The sequence below is a fragment of the Elgaria multicarinata genome, chromosome 21 (genome assembly GCF_023053635.1).
Source record: "Elgaria multicarinata webbii isolate HBS135686 ecotype San Diego chromosome 21, rElgMul1.1.pri, whole genome shotgun sequence".
In the NCBI taxonomy this organism is placed as follows: Eukaryota; Metazoa; Chordata; class Lepidosauria; order Squamata; family Anguidae; genus Elgaria; species Elgaria multicarinata.
In genome coordinates, this window is record NC_086191.1 from 4609878 (window position 1) to 4637262 (window position 27385).

Genomic DNA, 27385 nt, shown 5'->3' on the forward strand with positions numbered 1-27385 from the left:
TTAAATTCATTGGCTGGTTGCCTGAGGGAACCTAGAAACTGCAGCAGGTGTTCATTTGCTGAGGCAACCAGTCTCGGAAACGAACCGCCTATTAGTGTTCGGCGGGGGGGAGGAGCTTTAGGGGTGGAACCGCTCACATGCTGCTATTCCTATTGGCTTATGTCCACCTCTGCTTAAGTTTGATTGGGAGAGATCTTCGTCACTCAAAAGCGCTCCTCCTTCTTCTTCGTTCCTTTCACTCTACCTTTCACGTCATTTTCCTATTGGTCAAACAACAGATGGGAAGGCGGGTACTAGTCCTGTTTTTCAAACGAGTGACTTCGCCTTTGAATGCACGCCGCAGATCGAATATGGGTGATGATTGGCCAAGACAAGCGTCCGTCATAGTTTCCCCCCCCTAGGAAAAGACTGTGCCGCAAGGGATTCTGGGACAGTGGCCCTAAGAAGAGTCGCGCAAAGGACTATGGGGGGGAGGTTCTGAGAACCAGAGTATAGGGTGGCACAAAGGATTATGGGTAGTAATGAGTCAGGTTGACCACAAGACAAAAGAATGGTTAAACTGTGGCCTGTTTTAATTCATACAATTTGCCACTGGGCTGTTTCATTTTTATTTTTATTTAAGAGGCAAGCTTTTGATTGAAAATTCACAAATTTAAAATTCATTCACTGTAGCAAAAAGCAGGCCCACATAGCTCCACGCGCCTCAAGCACAAAGTACATCGTTCCTCACAACAACCTTGTGAGGTAATTTGGGGTATGACGGGTCAAAGGACACCCAATGAGTTTGGGGGCTGGCTGAGGATTTGAACTCAGGTCTTCATGATCTAAGGTTGCAGTCCTGAACAAGTTAACTAGGCACTAGATCTGATTGTGTGGAGGTAGGATTTACTTCCTAATAAAATAAACCAGACTTGCTCAAACTGATACCCCTCAGTTGGGTTACTACTCCCATCATCCCTCCGAAAGCATAGCTGGGAATGATTGGAGTTGTAGTTCACCACATCTGGAAAGCACAAGGTTTAGGATTACTGAAGTATATACTTGGACTAGGATTCCCATTTTTAAGCCAAACACATTGTGTTGGTTCTCCATTGTAAAAATAAAATAAAATATACTATATTAAAAAAAATTCTAAATGCAAAGACAAACGACCAAAATATATAAAGTTTAAGTCTAGTTGTTGATGGGGTAGTACATTTAACACACACACACACCCTCCAATTAACAGGCAAACATTTGGGTAGAATCCATTGGTTTCTTGGGAGATTTTCTTTACGGTTCTTCATAACAGCACATTGAAGGTACAACCTGATGCATGTTTAGACAGAAAAAAGTCCTGCAACTCCCAGCCTGCCACCACCAGTTTTTAAACTCATGGGTTGTCCTTACGTGTGACTCAGGTTTTAGTCGCAAGACAGCACACGGCCAAGAAGCATATTATAGACCCTGTTCAGACGATATGTTAAGCCACGGCAGTTAAGCACTTTGAGCTAAACATGGCCTAGCGCATCCTATGAACCATAACTTAGCGTGTCGTATGAACCATTCCTAACCGTGGTGGCTCTATCATCACGGTTTCAACAAACTAACCATTTGCTGCAAAAGGGTTAGCAGCCTAACCATGGCTTAGCGTGTTGTCTGGACAGGCCCATGCGGCGTTCTCAAAAAGGGCACGATTTCTGCACAGACCTCCCGATTTGGTTCCTTTGGCATTAGCTGTACCTCAGTTACCCCTGTCACCTCAACAGCTGAGAGGGACTCGTCCAGTCTGACCCCTTTGCCAAGAACTGTTCTCCGAAAAGGACAACGGATTTCTTATCTAATGTGTCCTTTTGCAAACAAGGTCAGCTCCAGATTTGGGGGGTGGGGGGTTAGTCCAAAGCGCCCTGCGGGGCTCCCAGAATCAGAAAGCATCTCCCTGTTGTAGTGGAAAGGAGGACAGGGCTCCTGTATCTTTTAACAGCTGCATAGAAAATGGAATTTCAGCAGGTGTCCTTTGTATGCATGCAGCACCGGGTGAAATTATTATTATTATTATTATTATTATTATTATTATTATTATTATTATTTATTTATTTATATAGCACCATCAATGTACAATGTAAATCCCCTCTTCATCATGTCACCTAAAGCTGCAGGAGCTACACTAGAGAGCAAAATAGATTGAAGGAAACTGATAAAAACACTCTATTAAATTTTGGTCTAACTATGCCTGTTAAAATAAAGCCAAGCATCTGTCGGGGATGCTTTAGGGTGGATTCCTGCATTGAGCAGGGGGTTGGACTCGATGGCCTTGTAGGCCCCTTCCAACTCTGCTATTCTATGATTCTATGTGTTCACAGAAAATATATTTAATCTTAAAACAAATATCATAGAATCATTGAATAGCAGAGTTGGAAGGGGCCTACAAGGCCATCGAGTCCAACCCCCTGCTCAATGCAGGAATCCACCCTAAAGCATCCCTGACAGATGGTTGTCCAGCTGCCTCTTGAAGGCCTCTTTGCTTAAAATCTAAACAGCATACAATAAACATCAAACAAATCCCAAATGTGTTTTGACCATAAAGGTCTTCATCAGTCTTCATCAGTGAGGAAAGAATTATATTGTGCATGTGCCTCTGAAGTTAGTGCAGTTCACAAGCTTACATGAACCAGAGATATCAGTTATGAATCAGCTATAACTTGGGAACCAAGAGGGGATGCCTAGTCACATTTTTGCCACATTTTTTAAGACTTATAGGACCCAACGTTTGGTTGGTCCTATTAGAAATCCCTGTATCTGGGGCATAAAAAAAGTTGTTTTAAAATTTGAAGAGTAAGTTTTTTAAAAATCTGCATATAATTCTTTCCTCACTGATGAAGACTGATGAAGACCTTTATGGTCGAAACGCGTTTGGGATTTGTTTGATGTTTATTGTATGCCATTTAGATTTTAAGCAAAGAGGCCTTCAAGAGGCAGCTGGACAGCCATCTGTCAGGGATGCTTTAGGGTGGATTCCTGCATTGAGCAGGGGGTTGGACTGGATGGCCTTGTAGGCCCCTTCCAACTCTGCTATTCTATGATATACAGATTTTTAAAAAACTTACTCTGCACATTTTAAAACAACTTTTTTTATGCCCCAGGTACAGGGATTTCCAATAGGACCAACCAAACATTGGCTCCTATAAGTCTTCAAAAATGTGGCAAAAAAGACAAGGGACTAGGCATCCTCTCTTCAAGAGGTTTGGCCCCCAAGTTATAGCTGATGCATAACTGATATCTCTGGTTCATGTAAGCTTTCGAACTGCACTAACTTCAGAGGCACGTGCACCATGTACACACAAGTGACACCTGCTGAAATGTCCTTATCTATTCGGCTGTTCAAGATACAGGAGCCCGGTCCTCCTTTCCATAGGGTCACCCTATTGGGCCCTGGCAATTGCCCTACAAAGCCAACTTTTCGCAGGCTTTTAAAGATGGCTCTCATCGGGTTAAAACAAGCAACGTTGTCCAGGGCTCCTGTTGCCTCTCCTTAAGAGAGCCTTTGTCTTCCCGCCTGGCGAAAGGAGCACAGTGATTTTTTTATCTCCCCTGATCCAGGGCCCCGTCCTTGCTGATAATTGCAACTCAGCTCAGGCGCAACCTCGCATAAACAATCTTCCTTTTGTGCTCGTTTGAAAACCAGGGTCTTTCTTCTCCTCCCCACCACCCGGCCGCCTAAAGCAGAGGCCCTTTTCTTGGCCGTTTTCCGAGCAGATCCTGACGTGGCACTTTCCCTGGGACACAGGGCCTCGTTTGTAGAAGACCTTGTGCATTTGCGACGGCTAGGTTATCAGGCTGCGGCCTGCCTTTTGAAAAGGTCTTTTTCCCCCCAGGATGCTGGATGGAGGAACCTGAGCGGGGCGGCCGAAAACCGAGAAGGACGTTGGCTAGCCAGCTGAAACAAAGCCGGAGAGGCAAAATGAAGTTTATCAGGTAAAGCTTCTCCAGGCATTTAAGGCTTGGGGGGAACGCTTCACCTGATGAATACCTGCCTATCACATAGCTGCTGTGCTGGGGAAGCTGCACTAGTTGGACTTCTGCCTGCCACATAGCCTCAAAGCACACTCAAGCCTTTCTTACAGAGGACTAAGCTGCTTAAATCATAGAATCATAGAATAGCAGAGTTGGAAGGGGCCTACAAGGCCATCGAGTCCAACCCCCTGCTCAATGCAGGAATCCACCCTAAAGCATCCCTGACAGGTGGCTGTCCAGCTGCCTCTTGAAGGCCTCTAGTGTGAGAGAGCCCACCACCTCCCTAAGTAACTGATTCCATTGTCATACTGCTCTAACAGTCAGGAAGTTTTTCCTGATGTCCAGCCGGAATCTGGCTTCCTGTGATTTGGAAGCTCTACTTCTATTAATGCAGCCCCAAATAGCATTTGCCTTTCTTGCAGCCATATCGCACTGTTGGCTCCTATTCAGCTTGTGATCTACAACAATTCCAAGATCCTTCTCGTTTGTAGTATTGCTGAGCCAATCATGGGATTCTAGCTACCTTGGTAATTGCTGGAGTGCCTTTTAATGGCTTATAGTCTTAAATAAATAAATAAAATATGTTATGTACACTCACAACCACCCAGTGAGGTTTTATTCCTTTGCTTTTATCCCACTTTTCCAACCAACCATGGCACTAAGGCAGCTAACAATAATACCAAGGTTAAAATAAAAATGTAATTAAAATAAAAAGCAAATAAATTTAAAGTACCATTGAAACAACAATAAAAATAAAGAACACCCAACTATTTATTTTTTAAAGCCTCTACAGCAACAGGCTAGTTTTCATCTAACACCGTTGTTCCCATTTTATAGATGGGAGGCTTGAGACCAAGAGAAAGACTTGCCTAAAGCCACAGAGTTAGAATGTCCAAGACATAAGAGGATTCGAACCTGGCTCTGCCGGCTCTCAAGTCTAACTTGATATCCTTTGGGGGAACTGACGGTTTGAACAAAAATCCAACCTGCCTCCCTTCCTTTCTGTCTCTCCATCTCCTGCATGGTTGAAATTTAGGTCACGAATTCCTGGGCTCAGGGACCTCGTCTATTGTTTGTGCTCTCCTGTAAAGCTGTACCGTGTGTGTTGATTGTGCTACGTCTTAAATCTTTGCAGAGGTGCAACTGTGCAGGTCTGTCTCGTCTTAAAGGCTAACGGATTTATGGAGGCCGACATTTTTGTGGGCTAGAAGGGGTGAGACAGGGCTAGAAGAGTCGGGACAGCAAAACAGTGGCACCCAAAAGGCCATACGTAAGAGTGCGCGATGCGAAAGCTGTGATATTTCTACATAGTGCCCCAAACGTGTACAAGTGCACATAACAGCGGGAACGGGCAATAAATCAGCAACACCAAGTTAGGATGAATTGCTGTGTTCGGATAGGAAACCTTTGCTCTCAACCCTTCGAAAGGGAGCCACCTCCAATGTGAAATTCCTGGATTACAATTTATCAGCAAGTTCGATTTGATCATTTCAGGGCTTAATGGGGATCAAGGTCATTTCTCTCTCTCTCTCTCACTGGAGGTGTTAGATGAGCATTGGAAGCTTGGATGATTGTCTCAACCACTGCAGCAGCAGAGGAAAACTCAGTCTTGACTCGAAGCCTCCTCTGTTGTGAAATTGCCGAACTGGAATGTATTAGCGAATTGGAATTCTATCCGTTTGGGACTAAATCACAACTAAGGCTCTCCCTCCCACTACAGGTGTTAAATTACCAGGAATATTGCACTGAACATTACTGCTGGTGTGAATGACCACTGTGCTGATCTTGTATACATTTGAAATTTCCACAGAGCAATCACAAACTGTATATCTTGCTCTGTATAACTATGATACCACAATAAACCTGTCTCTTTTAATTAATTGTTGCTAAAGGGTACGTCTTGCTTTGTTGTTCTAGGAAAAAATAACATACAGAAGCCAAAGGTAGTTTCCAGTTCCAATTTCAGCCTCATAAATTGGTTGATGGTGCCCCAAGGAATTGACGGATATAACAAGAGGAGGCACTTATGCATCCCAAAACAGGAGAGAAAATATTCTGGGGTGCCTGAAAAGACTTTTATTATGCCCAGTGCATTTATGAAAGGACTTTCCTTCCTCAGGGGCCTCTTATCTTTCTCCAAACATGTTGCAAAAAACCTTCCCAATGTTTCCATCTTCAAAGCGCGCCAAGGAATATACAAACACAAAAGGAAGTGGTTGACAAGTGGAAACAGAATTAAGTCCATGGCTGGACCTTTCACGCCTGTTGGGCAGCAGGTATTTTTGTGGAGGGTGGGGTGACACCAAAGCTCCTCTCCCTCAAGGAAGGCCAGAATTACTCCGGCTAAGGTGTGGGGCTGGAAAATGCACAGAAAGGTATTGTTTGATTTGGCTCCGGGCCAGGCAGGCGAGGGACTTTATAAAAGGCGCTGGGGGAACCGCTGTCCTCACTCCGAGTCCGCTCGGTTCCACCTTCTCCCCATCAAGAGAAAATGGCAACGGAGGAGAAGAGCCCCGATTCGTGGCCAGGAGGGCTGCACCTCAAAAGCCCCCCCTACGTAAGTAGATTTAACAGAGCCATGGTATAAAGAGAGGAGGCCACCACCTTTTCTGTTAGGAGTCCTGTAATGGTGTGACAGGCAGAAATCCACTGTGGGAAGCTGTCCCCATCACTGCGCTGGGGGAAGTTACACCAGCTGGATTTCTGCCTGCTGTTGAAAGTGTCAAAATCTTGCCGGTGTGTGTGTGTGTGGAAACAAAATCCAAAGCAGCGTCAACACATACAGGTGCCGATGTGCCAACGTTCATTTCCAGGGGCTTGGTTCTCAAACAGGCAAAGAGTGCTTTTAAGCATGCACAGAGTGGTTTTCTTTTGCTGCAGAGCGGCCACAGACGTATCCAGATGTCTGGGATCAGAAAGAAGGCAGAGAGAGAGAGAGAGAGAGAGAGAGAGAGAGAGAGAGAGAGAGAGAGAGAGAGAGAGAGAGAGATGGCCACTGAGACGGGGTTGTGCTCAGGAGAAGGAGAAACCAGAAATCTCAAGTTATGCTACTGATGTTTCTCCTTTTGGGGGAAAAAAATTGTATTGGTTTTTGGACTGTGGGGTTCTGCAGGGGAAAGTGCCCATCCTTTTAGGATTTTACCTTTTTGCATTCAGTCATATTCAAAAAACCCATACGAGTGTTAATAAATCAGTTCTCCCAGTTTTGGGGAGGTGAAGTTACCCCCAAATCTGGAGAAATCCAACATTTCGCTAGTTTAAACAGATTAGGATCACTGCGGTGTGAACCAGTGAAAGCCCATTAAAAGAAAATTCTTCCAAAACACTTCCCCTCTCCGGTTTACCAGGAGTCGAGAAATGCATCATTCTTGGGATGGATAAAGTGAGTTATCTGTTTATAGAGACGGCGTAGAATTAGTGCTCTGAAATCAAATAAGAGTTAAGAGTTTTACTTGCATCGTTGCATGATGAAGCAACAAATTTCTGCTTTCCGAAGAGAGTAGGTCCTCGTAGCTCAATCGACAGGTGATTTCCACAGGTAGCCAAGTCACAATCTGTACTTCAGACCAGCCCTGGCGTACAAGGTAGAGGTCCCTTGGATACCTTTTTACAGGTGTGTTCATAACATTCCACCCCAAGTTGTGTCAGAAATGATGGTTTGCCTTCCTGGGTGAGAACCAGCAACACCCCACATCATCCGAATAACATTATTGAAATCAGTAACTATGCCAAAAAAAAAAAAGGCCAACATATTTTAAATCAAAGCTTTCACTTCGCGGCGTCGGAGAAATCCTCAACGGAATCAAATGAGCTTGGATTATGAATTCGAACTGTGGATTCCCCAGCAGACCGGATTTTCCCAGGTCGCACAGATTCCGTAGCCTTGACCGTTTTGATTTTTTTTTAACCTTTCTGGAATTTTACGCAGTTTTCATCACGGAAACATACGCAAAATAATAATAATAATAATAAAAAACACTGGACAAAAATGTGCATTTCCCCCAGAGGCTAAAAGCATGGGGGTTGCACATTTTCGCAAGTGTGAATTAGCGCGAATTCAGGAAATAGAGAAAAATCCAGTTCCACCAATGAGGGGAGGGCTGAAAGAAAAGCACCTGTCAATCCGTGAAACACAGACGGATCGGATGTTCCGAACTCCATGCGAACTCCACACACTTCCAGTAATTAAGTCTCTCGGAGAGGTATTCGAACCTTTAGAATGGGGTGGAGGGGAAGTTAACAACATCCAAGCAGCCTTTGAGATACTAAATTTTCTTGCTCTCTTCTTTCCCCGCCATCTTTTCCTTCAGACCCTCCATTCGAGTCTCGAGTTGGCCGAACCGGCCGGGGCGTCAATCCGCAAACTGGTGATCATGACGGTGGGAGCTGTCTCAGCACTTGCCATCAGCATTGTGGGCGTCCTCCTGGCAACATACCTGGGTCGAACAGCCTGCATGCAGGTACGGGAACCAGGTGAGGGTGGTGGTGGAGTTTTGGGAAGGGGGATTCCTCTTCCTGATGGTACAGTCTACCTCTGGAGGTTGGTGGTTTATTTATTTATTTATTTATTTATTGCATTTATATACCACCCCACAGCTGAAGCTCTCTGGGCGGTTTACAAAAGTTGAAAACAGTAGACATTAAAACAAATGTACAAAGTTTAAATATCCTTCTAACAAAGCGCAATTAGCAGGATCTTCGTGAGTATTTGTTTTATAATGAGGATGGAATAGCTCGTTCCCCTAACTCTTCCCCTAACACTTCGTAGAACTGTGTTTCTGAATTCTTATATGATTTACTTACTGAAATAGCTTTTAATGTCTGAAGAAATGGAAGATAGAACGCTGAAATGAAAGCCATTATCTGGCAAGAACTGTTGCCCCTTCTGCTTCCTTTTAATCTGAAGAAAGTTATGCAGAATTTGTCTCTGGACATAGAGTTTCACTTCTTAATATCAATTCAAACGTAGATAGCAGAAGCAAGACTTTTTCCACAGGCAAAATGCCTTACAATGCAGAAGATAACCGCTTCCACTGTAGTTCTCCAAATGCCTTTTTCTTACGCATATATCGCATCTCACTGGTTTTATGCAGTGGTGAGAAATGGCAGCATTACTGCAATGAGTGGACATGATTAATCACAACAGAAATTCTAATTCTAGGTGTCATATTTTGACAGATCTCTTATTACACCAAGAGTAGGAGAAATTATATCTTTCTTCACTCTCTAAGCAGCATTATACCAGGCCCAGGACAAAGTCACGAAACAGACCCCATTCTTCATTGACACACACATTGCAGAATTCACTGGTTCGCCATCTCTGGAGGTTTCTAAGAAGAGGCTGGGCAGCCACCTCTCAGGGATGGTTGAATTAGTTTTCCTGCACCCTGAAGAGGGTTTGACTAGATGATGCTTGGGATCCCTTCCAACTCCGCCATTCTATGGTTCTTGACCGATAAAAATTCCCAGCCCGCGTAATGGTGGCGAACTGGACACTGATCAGCGATGGAGGTGGACTTTATCACAAAGACCATCACACAGGTGCGATGGGAAGCCATCGCGGATTGCGGCGTCTCAAAGATTCATCACATTGGACGAGGAATAACTTTCAGAGCAGGTGTGGGCGACTTGCGGCCCTCGTGTTTTGGCTCACAACTCCCATCATCCTCACCGTTGGCTCTGCTGGCCTGGGCTGAAGGGAGTTGTAGTCCAACCGTCAGTTGCCTCACTGCTTTGGTTCGTTTCTTACATTTCTATGCCGCCCGGTTGCAATTTTAGCGTTTTGTGGCACCTTGAGGACTAGCAGATTGATTTTTGAAAATAAGCTATAACAGAAAATAGAGAAGTCCCCTAACAGCTGGGGCTTAATAGGCTGTTACAAAAGACTTGATGAATACGATTTTGGAGAAAAAGAAAGAAAAATAACGAATTAATAAGCGTTTGTGGACCAGAGTGCCTTCTGGATTCACCAGTTGTATACCATCATGAACTGGCATTCCCATAAGGCACTACATTACACGTTCTGCTTTTATTTTGCTACAACATGTTAATCCAGCTAGTCCCTGGAAACTGACTGTTAGAGAAGTACGACAATGGAACCAGTTAACTAGGGAGGTTGTGGGCTGTCCCACACTGGAGGCCTTCAAGAGGCAGCTGGACAAGCATCTGTCAGGGATGCTTTAGGGTGGATTCCTGCATTGAGCAGGGGGTTGGACTCAATGGCCTTGTAGGCCCCTTCCAACTCTGCTATTCTATGGTTCTATACCCGCACTGTTCAGAAACTTGGAAGAGAGAGAAAACCTCTCTCTACTTTTGGCTATGCTGCATCGTTTTCTAAACCTCTCTCGTCATGCCCTCGTTGTCCTCCTTCCCCTTAAAGTAAAAAAAGTCCCAAATCCTCATCACAGAGAAGTTGTTCTGTCTTATATGGTAATTTCGGACACCCTTTTCCTCACCCTTTTTTGAAGCTGTCCAACGCCCTCCTGAAATCACCAGCGCTCGTTCAATTTCAGGGAACGGGTCCCCCAACAACTAACAAAGAGAAGAGCCCTAATGCTGGATCAGACCAAGGGTCCATCTAGACCAGCCTTCCTCAACCCAGGGCGCTCCAGATGTGTTGGACTACAACTCCCAGAATGCCCCAGCCGCTGGCTGGGGCATTCTGGGAGATGCAGTCCAACACATCTGGAGGGCCCCAGGTTGAGGAAGGCTGATCTAGGCCACCACTCTGTTCACACAGGGGCCAGCCAGGTGTCAACCAGGGACCCACAAAGCAGGACATGGTGCAACAGCACCCTCCCGCCCATGTTCCCCAGCAACTGGTGCACACAGGCTTACTGCCTGGGATACTCGAGGTAGCACACAGCCATCAGGGCTAGACGCCATGGATGGCCTTTTCCTCCAGGAATTTAACCAACCCCCTTTTCAAGCCATCCAAATCGGTGGCCATCACTACATCTTGTGGCAGTGAGTTCCATAATTTAACTCTGCGCTGTGTGAAGAAGTCCTTCCTTTGATCTGTCCTGAATTTCCCACCAATCAGCTTCAAGGGATGAGCCTGGGTTCTCGCATTATGGGAGAGGGAGAAAAATGTCTCCCTATCCACATTCGCTGCACCAGGCATGATTTTATAAATCTCTGAGCCTCCTTTTTTCCGAGCTAAACGATCCTAGCTGTTGTAACCTCCCCTCATAGGGGAGATGCTCCAGTCCCCTGATCATTTTAATTGCTCTTTTCTGCACTTCCACACACGCCCCCCCCCCCCAGCTTCCTGTTCCGCTTTTGAAATTTGAAAAGCATAATTAGTTAATGGAGTAAACTCAATTTAAAGAGGAGGCGATTATTCCGGGGCAGGCGGGGTTTTGAAACATAGGTGTGTTAGAGCACATATGTTGTACTAGGCTGGGTTCCCAGAACCACCTCTCCATATTTAGCCATCCTGGGATTTCTGCACCTTTCACAACAATAACCTTATCTTAAACTGCCCCCGTTTCTTCTCCCCACGCTCCAGAGAGACACCTTCAGCTACCTGCCTCCCCAAGTCAACGTTCAGAATGAAGCTTCCCTCTTGCTGGCTCTCAGCGAACTGGGGGAGCAGGGCGTGGCACCAGGTATCACCTGCGATTTGAGAAACGTGAGTTGTGCCATCCACAGCAGGGCCAGGTTTAAGGTGTGTGTGTGTGGGGGGGTCATTGAAGGGGCTGACGAGGGCGCTGCTTTTTGGTGGCGTTTCCTTAAGGTTACCTGAAGTACATTAGAGTTAATTGAACCACACTAAGGTGGACTGAAGTGCATGGAATCATTTCCCTTAACTATTGCCAGGGCTAGAGGTTATTTTCCAACATAAAAAAATAACCAGATGCATCAGGGTTAGTTGAATTGCACTAAGGTGGATGCAGACTTTATATATTCAAAAACTATATCGTGCTTGATCTTCAGAAAGAAACCAAAGTGGCTAAGATTTTTTTTTTTAAAAAAAAGAAGACAGCGATAATACATGTACAAAACCAACCCAAGAATATGAAAACAGCAGCTAGCTAAATAACCAAGAGCAATAAATAGGAAAGGGATTGATGCAGCAGGTCAAAAGCCCTGCAGGGATAAAAAGAGAAAGAAAAGTCTTTGCCATTCATCCAAGCAGAAGGCCATACCTGTTATCAGGTGACCCACACCGTGGAGGAGAGTTCTTTTACGCACGCTCAAATCACTTTAGTGCAGCTTAAAATCTTCCAGTGTAGCTCAAATGAATAATCAAGGCTGAGATATAACAAACCCTTGACAAAACACATCAACGTGTGATGCTGTTCAAAATGCAGCCGGCACGGTCCTGGGCGCCACCGCAAAATGGCTGCCACGGCACGCGTGGCAAAGGACAAGTAACCTGCCCAAAGGAATGAGTCCAAGAGAAGTCCTTTAAACCCGGTTCTCAGCACCAGCCAAAACCTGTTTCACAGCAGTCCCAGTTGCCAGTAAGGTATCTGGGGGCACCACGTTGACTGCCCCCCCTGCCTTAGAGGTTATTGAACAGCACAGGAGTGCATTTACTTCTTCACCCAAGTGGAACGATAAGAGTGGTTTAGCTCGTATTTGCTAGGACAGAAAAGCAGCATGGCAGGAGCCACTAAAAGTGTAAGGGGAATGAGAGGACAGATAGGATACCTAGACAAAGTCAGTCCTTACGGGGGAAGAGGAAAAGACAGAGACCTAAAAGATTTGGCTATTGGACCAGAGTGACCACTTCTCCTCTTTGCTCCCCCCTCCCCAGCACCTGATGGTATATCACGGCCAACCAGAAGGCTGCGTGGCCCGGAAAATGGAGGCATCTGAACCGCTCCCCTCCTGCCAGGAATTAGAGAGCTATTTCCAAGCTGTCTTGGTATTTATTTATTTATTACATTTTTATACCGCCTAATAGCCGAAGCTCTCTGGGCGGTTCACTGATGTTCTGGGTCAGCGTTGGCTGGCATGGGTGAGCGGGTGGGTTCTTGCCCTACGGCAAAGCTGCGGGAAACTTTCTGCGAGCAGGGAGTCGCGTGCCGGAGCAAGCCACCAAAACGAACACCGGTTTTGCTCACCCGCGTTCCAATGTCGCCCCAGAAAAACGCCACGCTGGGGGTGACCTCGGAGGTGCAGATTGTCGGGACCGGATCCTTGGGCAGCCTCACCACCTTGCTGTGCAGCAACAAACCCACCTACCTGGTCAACAGTTTCGCACGTGAGTCAGGCCAGAGCATACCTGGTTCACAGGTGGGGAGAAGAGGGGGCGCTATGCCAGTTTAAGGGATGCCGGGCTCTGCCAACCCAACCCCCAACAGATGTAGTTTGTAAAACGCTGGTTTTCTTTTGTACGGCGGCGGGGAGGCCCCAGAAGGCCATCTAGTCCAGTTGCAAGACAAAATTAACGTGGTAGCAGCAGAGGCTGGTGACTCTCATGTCAGTGGGGCGGTGAATTCGCTCCAGGTTTTGGTCAGAACCAGACAGAACTCTCAAAGGAGCTGGCCAAGGTGCGGAGCACTGGCTTAGAAAGGGGATCAGACCGACCGGGGGAAGAGATGGTCTGTTGCCACAATGGCTATATGGAGCCTCTCAAGTCAGTGGCAGTCTAGCAGCACATTCCCAGTGGCTGGGGAACGAACGTAAGATAGCTGCTTTATTTATTATTTATTTATTTATTTATTTATTACATTTTTATACCGCCCAATAGCCGAAGCTCTCTGGGCGGTTACATTTTTATACCGCCCAATAGCCGAAGCTCTGCGGGCTTCCCTGGGGTGTCTCGTTGGCTGCCGTGGGGACAAAGCGATGGAGCTGTGGTTCGAGCCAGCGGGATCCCCTCAAAGCTTTCGCTCACGACCCGGGAGCCCGTTCGCGTATTTCTATGCAGAAATCACAGCTTCCCGCAAGCAAAAGAGGTGTGGGCCCCACAGAGAGGAAAGTGTGGCAGACTTTGCCAAGGGGCAAGAATCCGGTCCCAATCCTGAAAAGAGCTGGGGCGAGTAAATGCACAAAGATTCTCTCTCTCTCGCTAGCTGGGCAGGCTGAGGTGGGAACTCATTTCACCTAGCAGCATCCTGGCCATGGCAGGGCCGTCTCCGAAGTTCCCTCGTGGCAAAAGCCTGAGCTCAGAAGAGGTGGATCAGACCCAGGGTCTGTTCACACAGTGGCCGACCATCTGTCAACCAGGGACCCACAAGCAGGACACAAGTGCAACAGCACCCTCCCGCCCATGTTCCCCAGCTCCCGGGACGAACGCTCATGAGGCCTTCAAGGTGGGGTAGAATAAAAATACAGTCTTCCAAACCTGTACACACAGAACATTCCGCCTGATAGAACCAACGTATTGATTTAAAAATAAAACAAGCTTGAAAGCGCAACAAGCAGCATTAAATCTTTTAAAGCTGCCCAGTGAATCTCGACTAAAACAGACTTTTCCAGCTCTTATCGCACAGCGGTTCGGTGTTTTCCTTCTGCCTTCTCTGCAGTGCAAGCTGATAAAAGGAGGCGGCTAATTTCAAGGAAAAATTAGCTCAAGTCCCTGCTAGAATTAAAACCACCCTGCCATTTGCAAAGATGGGTGCAAAGGGACTCTTACCGCTGTGGTATAGACCCCTCCAAAGTCTCCCCTATTGGATGGGACATGCGCCCCCTTATGGGGAAAGAGAATTGCGTCACGCCTCTCCAACATGGCACGCGTTCCACACTGAAGTCCTCGGCTCTCACATATTCAGCTGCCAGAATTAAGTCCGACCGTCTCTTATTTACTTCTTCATTTCTTTGCAGCTTCTCCAAGGCACCCCATGGGCAGATTTGCTTAGAACGAGTCGGAAAGTTACACAGACCACCGTTAACCCCACCACCACCCAAAAATTCCGGCACGTGATAAAAGCTTCAGCTCTTGTGCGTGTTCTTGGCACAAATGTAAGTCCGTCGCCGCGGACTATGCCTTGGCCATTGGAAGGGGTGCGTCAGCTCAAGTGTTCCTGCTCCTTGACCCTTGTAATAACCAAACCAGTAGCAATAAAAATAAATATAACGAAGGCGTGTGATCCGTTTGTTATAAAATAGGGGTTGGAGGAGCCACAAATCTTTACCAAACTCAGAATGTGGTTCAGCTTAAGAGAACCTGGTGTTCAAAAAAAAATAATTAGTAAACACACACATTTTTAGCTCTGAATCGAGCAAAGGATAACTTCCTTTGTATTGATACAAGTATCTCCCATCTTGTAATTGTGCATTTGGGTTCTACATTTAGGAAATAGAAACCAAATGCACAGTTACAAGATGGGGGATACTTGGCTCAGCAATACTACAAACGAGAAGGATCTTGGAATTGTTGTAGATCACAAGCTGAATATGAGCCAACAGTGTGATAGGGCTGCAAAAAAGGCAAATGCTATTTTGGGCTGCATTAATAGAAGTAGAGCTTCCAAATCATGTGAGGTACTGGTTCCTCTCTATTAGGCCCTGGATAGGCCTCATCTAGAGTATTGCGTCCAGTTCTGGGCTCCACAATTCAAGAAGGATGCAGACAAGCTGGAGCGTGTTCAGAGGAGGACAACCAGGATGATCAGGGGTCTGGAAACAAAGCCTTATGAAGAGAGACTGAAAGAACTGGGCATGTTTAGCCTGGAGAAGAGAAGATGGAGGGGAGACATGATAGCACTCTTCAAATACTTAAAAGGTTGTCACACAGAGGAGGGCCAGGATCTCTTCTCGATCCTCCCAGAGTGCAGGACACAGAATAACGGGCTCAAGTTAAAGGGAGCCAGATTCCAGCTGGACATCAGGAAAAACTTCCTGACTGTTAGAGCAGTACGACAATGGAACCAGTGACCTAGGGAGGTGGTGGGCTCTCCCACCCTAGAGGCCTTCAAGAGGCAGCTGGGCAACCATCTGTCAGGGATGCTTTAGGGTGGATTCCTGCCTTGAGCAGGGGGTTGGACTTGATGGCCTTAGAGGCCTCTTCCAACTCTGCTATTCTATGATTCTATGATTCCTGGGGGCAGGAGAAATGGGTGGACGATTCCAGCAGAAGCGACCTACGCCAGTTGGCCAAATATTTCCCTTGGTTAGAGACTACGGTTCAGTGCTCAGTATCCCCCCTCGAGAAAAAGGAATAATCCCAATTTGCATTAATTACATATAGACTTGCGGGATGGAGAATGTAATTATTTTCTCTCTTTCGTCCAAAAGCCACAAGGTAGTAGTAATTCATTCTGCAAAAGCAAACTAGATTCAGAAAATTCTAACGCCTGCAGGAGCACAGACAATCGCCTGGGAAGGATCCATCAGATTTTCCCTGATAGGGTCTGAGCGACCGCTATTCCCCACTGGGAAAGAAAAAAAAGGTCGTAAACGTGACGAAATATAAAAGCAGGTCAAGCACTCACTCTTAGCAAACCCACTTAGGTTGGTTTATAGCAGGGGACCATTCCAGTAGTGGGCGGGGCCAGAGCCAACACTGGGCGGAGTTACAGATGTGACGGTCTTTTTCAGTTCCACACTGAAAAATGGTATTTATGAGGCAATACATGAGCTCCGGAGTTCCTAGAACTCTTCATCAGACGCAAGGGAGACTCTTAGACCGACGCAGATCAGCTCACCTGTCGCCGGAAATAATTTCAATTAGGAATGGCCAAATCTCTCATTTTCGCTTCCTCCCACGTTCGATTTAAAAATAAATATCTCAAGTTCTTTCCATTTTCGAAGACATTTGCAAATGTCTTCAACCAAACGTTCCTATCAAACAACCAAACGAAACCAGAGTCTCATTCATCTGCACTGGCCAGATTCAATAGATAATGGTTATTGCCAGCGTGGGAAGGATCATGTTGAGTCCTGCCTGCCATGTAGCTGTTAAGGAAGAACAGCCTGATGTGGGGGGGAAAGGAGGGGGCACTGTTGAACGGGCAGGGATTCAAAGGCAGGCTTTTAAGGCCGAAGGGCTCCAAGACCTCAGCTCGGATGGACAAATCCGTCAGGGTCATTTGGGTTGTCTTCACGGTGCTGCGTTGGTGCAGCTCTACCACTTAACCCCGCAATCTCGCTGGTGCGAAGCAGCGGCAACTTGTCCTAATGAAGAGAGGCTGAGGTTCGCCGTGCCCACCCTCTCCCCGTCTCGCGGCTTTTGGCGACCAATACGAGGTCGCCTTCCGCCCGGGAACGCCCCCGGAGCGGCTCCGAGTGAATGCAGACTGGCGAAGAGCCGGGCTGACCTCGCTCTGGCTGGAAAAGTCACGGTAAGCCCCCGACTTTTCAGCCGTGCGTCTTCGACCCTTTGCCCCGGGAGGGGGGCCAAGACGGACCCCATTTCCTCCCGTAAAATCGCCTCTCCGTGCAAAAACCTGCAAAACCGGATGACGTTCTCCTGCAACGGCGAAAAGAACCGCGATTCTCAACCGTCCAAGCTGGGATCCCACACAGAAAAAGAACGGAGTTTGAGGCATTCGCTTAAAAATAAAAGGGGAATGCATGGGGAAAAGGTTTGTGTTTTTTTATTATCTGTTAAACCACAACCCCCCCCCCAAAAAAGATCCTAGCCACCCACCCACACCAACGACTGTCCCCCCCACCCACCCCCGATCCACCAGCTAGCCCGGAGAGGAAAGATTATGTAACGAACGGTTATGAAGCTGCGTGAACCCTGGTCATGCAGAAGAGAGAAATGCCCTGACTGCACCCGGGGGGGTGGGGTGGGGGGAGACGTGAACAAAGGGCCGAAGCCCACTCCCCTTATCATTTCTTCTCCTCCTCTTTCTTGTCTTTGTTCTCCTTGGAAGCCTGCGAGGCCAGGGAGCCCATGGCGTTGCGGATGGCCTCGTTGTTGGGGTCGACCCCCGGCAGGTTTTCCAGCACGCTCTGGAGGAACTCGGGGTCTTGCATCACGTCGTAATCGTCTTCTTCCTGGGGGGGGAGGGGAGACGCGGGAGGAAGAGCTTGAAATACAACGGAACAAAATAAGACCAAAGCACGGTGATTTTTTGTTGCGGGGGGGGGGGGGTAGAACTGGCATCAACCCCCAAGGCCGTGTGTTTCAGCGAACGGTTGCCCTGAGACAGCGTGGCCCCCTCCGTCGGCCGGGCTGGGACAACCGTTACTAGCACGGCTTTGTCCTGCAGCCTGGCTGCACCTGAGGGAGAGGCGAGTCAGGGAAGCCTCCCCCGTTAGCCAGGCCTGGACTGGCTTTTAGTCCTGAAAGGGATGGAGCCATCATCGATGGCCACCCCACCCGGCTGCATCCGAGGGAGAAGCGGGGCCGCGAGGCCTCCTCCGTCGGCTCAGTCGGGACCGGACACAACGTGCCTCCTGGCACAGGACGGCCACGTCAGCCACGAACCTACCCAGGTTGTTGTAACGACAGTGTAGAAAGAATTCGTACCCAAATTTGCTCTGTCTTTTTATCCTCTTGTATCACTGCCTGGGAACCGATGCCAGGATCAGGCAGCTTCCTACGTTTAGCTCCCTTCGCACGGGGTCACACTTTGCGGAGGCAGCCCTGGGAAGCGCCCACGGAATCAAACGCCCTCGGTGCAGGCGTGGCTCTCGTCCCTATGCGGCTGCGGTGCGCCGGAGGCCACATATTATTTAATTATTTATTTATTTAGAATATTTATATACCGCTCCCCATTGAAAAAAATTCGGAGCGGTGTACAAGGTAAAATGAAAATAAAAACAGGATAAAACAGTTAAAACAAAATTTAAAAAGAAGCAAAAATCAGAAATCCAAGGCTGCATGTTAAAGAAAGGCTTCTTGGAATAAAGATGTTTTCAGGAGGCGCCGAAAGGAGTACAAGGTCGGAGCCTGCCTGACCTCCAGAGGCAGGGAATTCCACAAGAGGGGGGCCACCACGCTGAAGGCTCTTCCCCTGGTGGATTCCAATCGGAGGATGGATCTAGGTGGAACCACCAGGAGCAGGCCCTCGGATGACCTCAGTGACCGGGCAGGTTGGTAAGGGAGAAGGTGCTCTCTCAGGTATCCTGGTCCCAAGTGGTTTAGGGCTTTGTACACAAGTACAAGAACCTTCAACCTGGCCCGGTAGTGAACAGGCAGCCAGTGCAGTTCCCTCAGCAGAGGAGTTCCATGCTGGAAAGGGGCAGCTCCAGACAACGGCCGAGCTGCAGCATTCTGCACTAGCTCCAGCTTCCGGAGCAGCTTCAAGGGCAGCCCCACATAGAGCACGTTGCAGTAATCCAGCCTTGAGGTTACCAATGCCTGTACCACCGTGGTCAAGCTCATAAAATCTCGGGGAAAGAATTGCTAGCCAGAATTCCCTGCAGTGGGGAGACTTTGCTGCTTTGCGGGATTTTACCCACCCCCGCAACTGCAGTATCAAAGCTCTGCAAAGCCGTCAAAATACACGAAGTTCCACCTACGGGTGGCACCTGCTGAAATTCCCTTTTCTATACAACTGCTGGAGATACAGGAGCCCTTTACTCCTTTCCATATGGTCACTTTATATTATTATTATTATTATTATTATTTGCTGCTTTACATTATTTAAACGTCATCATCATTAAATGCTAATTGTTATTTAAACATCATCATCCTCGTTATTAAATTCTATTAGTTATTATTTAAACATTGTTATTATTAAATATAGATATTAGTTAAACTTCATTTAATCCGAGTAGATCGTATTTAAATATCAATACTATTATTAAATGCTAATTGATATTATTTAAACTTCATTTTTATCACTAAATGCTGTGTTACTTGAACATCATCATCATCAGATTCTAATTGATGTTATTTAAGGAAAGGAAAGGAACCTCTTGTGCAAGCACGGAGTCATTACTGACTCTTGGAGGGACGCTGGCTTTCGCTGACGTTTTCTTGGCAGGCCTTATAGCGGGGTGGTTTGCCGTTGCCTTCCCCGGCCATTATTCCCTTTCTCCCAGCTAACTGGGTACTCATTTTACCGACCTCGGGAGGATGGAAGGCTGAGTCGACCCGAGCCGGCTGCCTGAAACCAGCTTCCACTGGGATCGAACTCAGGCCGTGGGGAGAGTTTCGGCTGCAGAAACTGCTGCTTTACCGCCCTGCGCCACACGAGGCTCATATTATTTAAACATCATGATTATTATGATTAATAAATGCTAATTGTTAAACATTATGATTAATAAATGCTAACTGATATTAAAAAAAGTAATTAAAAAAATGCACGAAGTTGCACACCGGCCATAGCTTCTGCGAAGTATTTAAAACTCAGACTGGGGGTCCACGAAATGTAGGTTCAAGATCCGAGCCGCGGTTTCGTGTGGCCAACGGCACTCCCCTGAGCCCTTTGGCAGGCACAGTGGACTTCGGGAGGGGGGTGGTGATGAGGACCCTTTCCGATTTACACAGGAGGGGCGGAGAAGCCAGGAAATGGCGGCCGAGGGGCCCCAGGCTGTTTCTCAGCTTCTCCAAACGGTTGCGAGAAAGAGGAGCCCCAGGGAGGGCCTCTGCCCGTGTGCTGTCAGACGCCTTCGCCTCTGGCAAGCGGATTTGGGGTGTGTTTGTGTGCTGGTGCCAGGCGCTTAGCCTCCACCCAGTTTGGCCCTCCGTAGCCACAAACCTTGGTGGGCTCTGACGTGTCCATGTCAGCGGTGCTGTCCACCTCGGCCGACTCGCCTTGCCCGAACTCTGAAGGCAAAGAGAAGACGCGGATTTAGCTAGCGGTCCCCTTCTGCAGCAGAACCCGCAAAGACGGGCCAACTTTCACCAGCGGAACGAAGCGCGGGCCGTGAAGGTTTCGTTTGAAGAAAGGAGGGTTCCCTTGTTTCTTGCTGGGTCCCTGGCCGCCCCCCTCCCACCGATCTCTATACTTGAACCTCTGCTCTTACCCTCCAATCACCCCCTGTAAACAATAGTCTCTGAAGGACACGGCTTTGCTAGATCTGATCAGCTGCCTGTCGAACCCAGTGCGCTGTCTCCAGCAGCTACGGATGCCTGGGGAACCTCACAAGCACGGCATGCAGTATGTGGTAGACTGCCCCCGAACGTGGAAGCTTCCTATCAGGGCTAACAGTCCATTGTCTATCTGGGTGGGTGGAGGAGACAGCTAGGCCAATGGCCATTGGAATTACACTGTTGCTGAGTAGTGTGAGTGTGGTCTTTTTTTTACTATTAGCTGCCTTGAATTACTAAGAAATGCGGGCAATATATCTGCAACATAAAATTGCAATTGAAAATCCAAACAATCAAAGGTGTGGTCACAGCTCCCAGAACTCTACATAGAATAATAGAATAGTAGAGTTGGAAGGGGTCTATAAAGCTATCCAATCCAACCCCCTGCTCAATGCAGGAATCCACCCTAAAGCATCCCTGACAGATGGTTGTCCAGCTGCCTCTTGAAAGCCTCTAGTCTGGGAGAGCCCACAACCACCCTAGGTAACTGGTTCCATTGTCGTACTGCTCTAACAGTCAGGAAGTTTTTCCTGATGTCCAGATGGAATCTGGCTTCCTTTAACTTGAGCTCATTATTCCGTGTCCTGCACTCTGGGAGGATCGAGAAGAGATCCTGGCCCTCCTCTGTGTGACAACCTTTTAAGTATTTGAAGAGTGCTATCATGTCTCCCCTCCATCTTCTCTTCTCCAGGCTAAACATGTTCTTTCAGTCTCTCTTCCTAGGGCTTTGTTTCCAGACCCCTGATCATCCTGGTTGCCCTCCTCTGACCACGCTCCAGCTTGTCTGCGTCCTTCTTGAATTGTGGAGCCCAGAATTGGACGCAATACTCTAGATGAGGCCTAACCAGGGCCGAATAGAGAGGAACCAGTACCTCATGCGATTTGGAAGCTATACTTCTATTAATGCAGCCAAAATAGCATCTGCCTTTGCCTTTCTTGCAGCCATATCGCACTGTTGGCTCCTATTCAGCTTGTGATCTACAATTCCAAGATCCTTCTCGTTTGTAGTATTGCTACAAACCCAGTTTGCACACAACCCAGTCCCCCCTTTGCTTGGTGCAGGGCAATCTATTTCGACTGACATGGGCCCACCCAAACCCAGCAAGATGTTCCCTGAACATGGCAGCCTTCTTCTGTCTTACATCCTGAACTATTTTTTTAATTTTACAGGGCGTTGAGTGGAGGAGTTCTTCACCCACAGAGAGAGGACCCGGCTTCCCTGTGTTTCACTGTTCTGGGCACGACCTCGGACTGCTCGGAGATGAGCCAAGAACAGTAACAGGCACCTGTTGGTGGTTCACTTCCTTGCCACGCAGGACTTGTGGATAACTGCTCTAGTGTTTTGCCAGAGGAGAAAAAACCTGACTACGCCATCCGAGGGCCCCAGCTGCACACACATCCAACGGAGAAGCCGCCTCAGCAGCCGGGCCTGCAAAATGTGAAACCGCCCGCCTCGTCACGCTGCGGCAAACGTGCCGCTGCTGGTCTGGGGAGGGGCGTGCCCTGACCCGCTGCTCACCGGCTCCTTGGAGAGACATCTGCATGGCGTAGGCGATCTGCTCCTCTTCGGTCATGGTGCTGAGGTCTGGCAGGCCGGCTCGGCCGAAGTCCTGTTGTCCGATGGTCATCTTGAGCAGGGCGTCGTCTGAATCTGGCACCGGGTTTGGGGGAAGAGGCATACATCAGTAGCGTCCCCCGATAGATCAGCCTTCCCATTCTGGTCCCCTCCACAGGGGTGGCGCTACAACTTCCATCAACCCCCGGCAGCACGGCCATTGAGGTCCAGGACAACCTAGAAGGGCCGGCTGAAATCAAAAGGCCCGGCTTCGAGTTCGAATCCTGCCTCGCCAGTCTCAGCTCCCCAGATTATCAGCTCCCAAGAGGTATGGGAGCATAGAAATGGGACTGCCCCGCCCCACCCGTATATACGCACAGGGGCTCAGGCAGATCCCAAGCGGTTGATAAAAGACGTGCAAAGAAATCACGTCAAGGGTGCTTTCAGGTTTCCCCCCCTTGAGTATTTCAGATCAAATGGTTGTGGGAGAAAAAACCGACCGTAGGGTAGCGTCACCTCTTCCTATAGGTCTACCCATCGTGAATTTTAAACCTAAGAATTTTAAGATGTCCCAATTGTTATTTTAACATTGTACTGGTTTTATAGGCTCTTTTAATTAATATAATACCGTATTTCTTCGATTCTAAGACGCACTTTTCCCCCTAAATAAACAGCTCTAAAAATGGAGTGCGTCTTAGAATCCAAGCAATACGGTAATAATAATAATTCTTACCCGCCTCTCCAACTGGATCGAGGCAGGGAACAGCAGCAAGCATAAAATACAGATTAAAAACTTAGCATACACTGTTAAAAACATCCTAATTAATTCCATGTACTTGATTTATATTGTACTGTTGTACTAACGTTGTTCCCCGCCTCGATCCAAGTGGAGAGGCAGGTAAGAAACGATCCTCATCATAGAATTGTATTGGTTTTATAGGCGCTTTTAATTAATTTTACACATGTGATTTATGCTGAATTGCCGTACTAATGTTGCCCCTCGTTCTTGATCCAAAGGGAGAGGCGGGTAAGAAATTATCGTCGTTATCTTGAATGTTGAAGAACAAGTAAAATAAAGGCACTACGTCAGAACACGCCTTAAGGCTGAAAGCAACGGCCCCTTCCCTCACCGCACCCCGTTTGCCCCCACAACTGATCATTTAATGGTTCCTAGAAGGTTCTAGAGCAGCCTTCCTCAACCTGGGGCGCTCCAGATGTGTTGGACTGCATCTCCCAGAATGCCCCAGCCACTGTGTTGTATACATCCTGACTAATCGTGCACCTCCATCCCAGAGGGAATGGCGAAGGAATGCTTCCCTGATGCAAGAAGCATCCTCCACCACTTCAGAGAGTGGTATCATAGCATGCTCTAGATCAGCCTTCCTCAACCTGGGGCGCTCCAGATGTGTTGGACTGCACCTCCCAGGAGATGCAGTCCAACACATCTGGAGCGCCCCAGGTTGAGGAAGGCTGCTCTAGAACCTTCTAGGAACCATTAAATGATCAGTTGTGGGGGCAAACGGGGTGCGGTGAGGGAAGGGGCCGTTGCCAGCTGGGGAACCCCAGAGCGCTGGACCGGGGCCCCAGGCCTGAGGTTCTGCAGGCCCCACCCTAGAGAGCATCAGAAAACGTTTCGACGCGAACCAAAATTGGCCCGACGTCAACAGAAGCAGCAAGATTTCAACGCGAGATTTTCCCGGGAGACCAGCGAACGACGCCGAACGAGAGAGACGATATTCTAACGGTGTTCTCTGCAGAGGAACTGATAATGTACGGGTGTGACCGTATTTAACGAATTGAGCCTGTTCTGACGACACGCTACCCTGCGGCGGTTCAGCATTTTGAACCGCCACGGTTTGAAGACGGTCACGAACCGTTTTTGCTGCAAAAGGGTTAATGGCCTAACCGTGGCTTAGCGCGTGGTCTGAACAGGCCCGCTGTTACAATGACTTCTTCGTGTTTGGGATTGGCTTGGTTTGTTTTTAAAAGAGTTTCTGGGATGTAACATTAAAGTGAGAAGAGGTATAGCAAAACCGAACGATTTTGAGGAAATTTGGAAACAGCTCCTAACATTTGTGTTTTCTAAGGGAAGTGGGAAACCGCCAGCAGAAGAGGTCTTAAGATTTTGGAAACAGGAATGATCCTGGAGGGAAGGGGGAGCACTTGTTATTATGTTGAATTATGTTGGATTATGTTATGATAAAGTATTATATGTTAATAATTATATATTCAAGTAATTTGTTAGGTATTGGGATGTTAATTGTTATGTTGGTTTGTATTTTATGTAGTAATAAATAAAATCATTAAAAAAATAAAAAATAAAAGAGTTTCTGGGAAACCCACACGACTGGGTTCATGACAAAACTGTTTGACTCAGGAAAGGAAGGTCACCTCCCGGGCCGTTTCCTTACCATCCCCGCCGGTGGCTGGAATTCCAGCTTCAGCGGCGGATGCTGCCGCGGCTCTCCGGGCCTCCTCCTCCTGCCTCTGCCGTTGCTCCTCCATCGAAACTCGGAGGGCCTGGAGAAATAAGAGGGGGCCAATGAGATGCAGGCCCTGCCTCCTCAACGTGCTCTTTCTCCAGCCACTTGCTGCCTGCGGCACTTACCAGAGCTAGTTCTGGGTCGGCGCTGGGGTCCACCCCGAACTCGAAGTCACTGGCCCCCAGGCCCAGCATGGCACCCCCCTCCCCGGCGAGGATCGGGGAGCTGATGAGGGCATCGGCAAGGCTGGGCCCTGGAGGCACCGTCACCAGGTGGGAGCCCGTGCCGTCTTTGCCATTCAGGGTGTTGATGAAGGCTGTCAGCTTATCGGTGTTGGCTTCCTGGAAAGAGAAAAAGTGGGTGGCTGGTTCAGAAAGACAAGAGAGAAACCACAGGGTATCCCTGCCAACTTCAAGAGCCACAGACCACGGGGGACCGGACAGATGCAGCCCTCTGGAAGTTGGAGGACTGCAATTCCCATCAGCCTTGACCATCGGCTATGGTGGGCCACACAGCACAATTAAAAAGTAAAAAAAAAGGAAAGGAACCTCTCGTGCAAGCACTGAGTCATTACTGACTCTTGGAGGGACGCCAGCTTTCGCTGACGTTTTCTTGGCAGGCCTTATAGCGGGGTGGTTTGCCGTTGCCTTCCCCGGCCGTTATTCACTTTCCCCCAGCTAACTGGGTACTCATTTTACCGACCTCGGGAGGATGGAAGGCTGAGTCGACCCGAGCTGGCTGCCTGAAACCAGCTTCTGCTGGGATCAAACTCAGGCCATGGGGAGAGTTTCAGCTGCAGAAACTGCTGCTTAACTGCTCTGCGCCACACGAGGCTTATTAAAAGTAAAGCTTTACCTAATATTATTTATTAAATTGTATCCTGCCCCATATTGTTGGGATCTCAAGGCGCTGGACAGATAAAACCAAAGGTTATAAAATAATAAATAACGTACACAGCTAAAAACTTATTAAACCATTAACAGTAGGGAAAAAAGCTGCAGGAGAACATTTTTTTTATTATTAGGACTATTATATTATTTGGTTTTATTAGCTCTGGCTCCTTTAATGCTCCTTTACTGTAAATTTTTATATTCTGTTTTATTGGCTAGGTAACAATTTTCGTGGCACTTCGTATAATTTGCGTTTGCTTTCCTCGCCAGATCGGTGAAACAACTTTAAAGGTGAAACCCTATGCATAGGTAGGCGGTGGGGGGGAAACAAGAATAATTTTAAAAAGGAAAGAAACGCTGCAGGGAACTGGATTCTCCTGGATCAAATCTGTGATTTTTATTACAAAGCCGACAGGAAGATAGAAGTGTGAGTAGAAATTTGACAAAATTTGAATGTGTTCCAGTGGAAGAGATGGTTTATAGAGAAGGGTCCACTTCTAACATTTATTCACGGCTTCGTGACACAGATACAATTTCATTTATTTATTACATTTCTATACCGCCCAATAGCCAGAGCTCTCTGGGCGGTTCACACCAGGATGTCAGGAGGATGGAAAATATGGGGAAATGACGTCGAGCGCAAAATGTATGAGGTGAAGAAATGGATGACTCAAAGGAAATTGCATTGACTACGCTTAGGGAGAATTCTTTAGGGTACAATCCTATGCATGGGTAGACAGAAAAAGGTGCCCTACAACTCCCAGCATCCCCCAGCCAGCTGGCTGGGGAATGCTGGGAGTTTTAGGACATCTTTTTCTGTCTACCCATGCAGAGGATTTACCTTTAAAGTTGCTCGACTTCTGCAACGCGCTCTACATGGGGCTACCTTTGTGCCTAGTCCAGAAACTTCAACAAGTTCAAAACACGGCAGCCAGGATGGTCTGTCTACGGCACACCTACGGCTGACCACATTACACCAGCTTTAAAATCTCTTCACTGGCTGCCAATTAGTTTCCAGGCGAAGTAGAAAGTGTTGCTTATTACCTTTAAAGCTCTACATGGTTTGGGTCCAGGTTACTTGCAGGATCGCCTTCTCCCATACAATCCGCCCCGCACACTCAGGTCCTCTGGGGAGAATTTACTCCAGTCAGCAAAAACTAGGCTGACAACTGTTACCCAGAGGACCTTCTCTTCTGCCGCTCCCAGACTGTGGAGTGGCCTGCCGGCAGAAATTCGTCAACTTAACAGTTTTCTGGAATTTAAGAAAGCTATAAAGACTGATCTCTTCCGGAAGGCCTCCCCAGTTGAATTTTAAGATGCCTTTTAATCATGTGCTGCCTTTTAATAATGTATTAGGTTTAAATCTTTTTAATCAATTATATGTATTTGTGGTGTTTTGTATTCGTGTTGTGCCCCGCCTTGATCCAGAGGGAGAGGCAGGTAAGAAATTTATTATTATTGTTCTTGTTTCACCGATGGTAAATTACACGGGTAAATCTAGCAAGGGAGGCAGATAACACATTGAACAGAGCGTCACAAAAAATGTAATCTAGCCAATGGTGACAGATAATGGCAG

At 47.6% G+C, this 27385-nt stretch overlaps 1 protein-coding gene across 2 annotated transcripts in view; it reads right to left on the minus strand.

Moving 5' to 3' along the window:
• Positions 1–17522: 17522 nt before the first annotated feature.
• PSMD4 (proteasome 26S subunit ubiquitin receptor, non-ATPase 4) overlaps positions 17523–27385 on the minus strand; it is a 331723-nt gene continuing 321860 nt past the window's right edge. For both annotated transcript variants that reach the window (XM_063145734.1, XM_063145733.1), the window contains 5 exons: positions 25045–25260; positions 24848–24956; positions 22401–22532; positions 20550–20617; positions 17523–17895 (listed from right to left, as the gene is read on the minus strand). In XM_063145734.1, the coding sequence (XP_063001804.1) occupies positions 17728–17895; positions 20550–20617; positions 22401–22532; positions 24848–24956; positions 25045–25260 (693 nt within the window). In that variant the 3' untranslated portion in view covers positions 17523–17727. The remainder of the gene's footprint in view (positions 17896–20549; positions 20618–22400; positions 22533–24847; positions 24957–25044; positions 25261–27385) is intronic.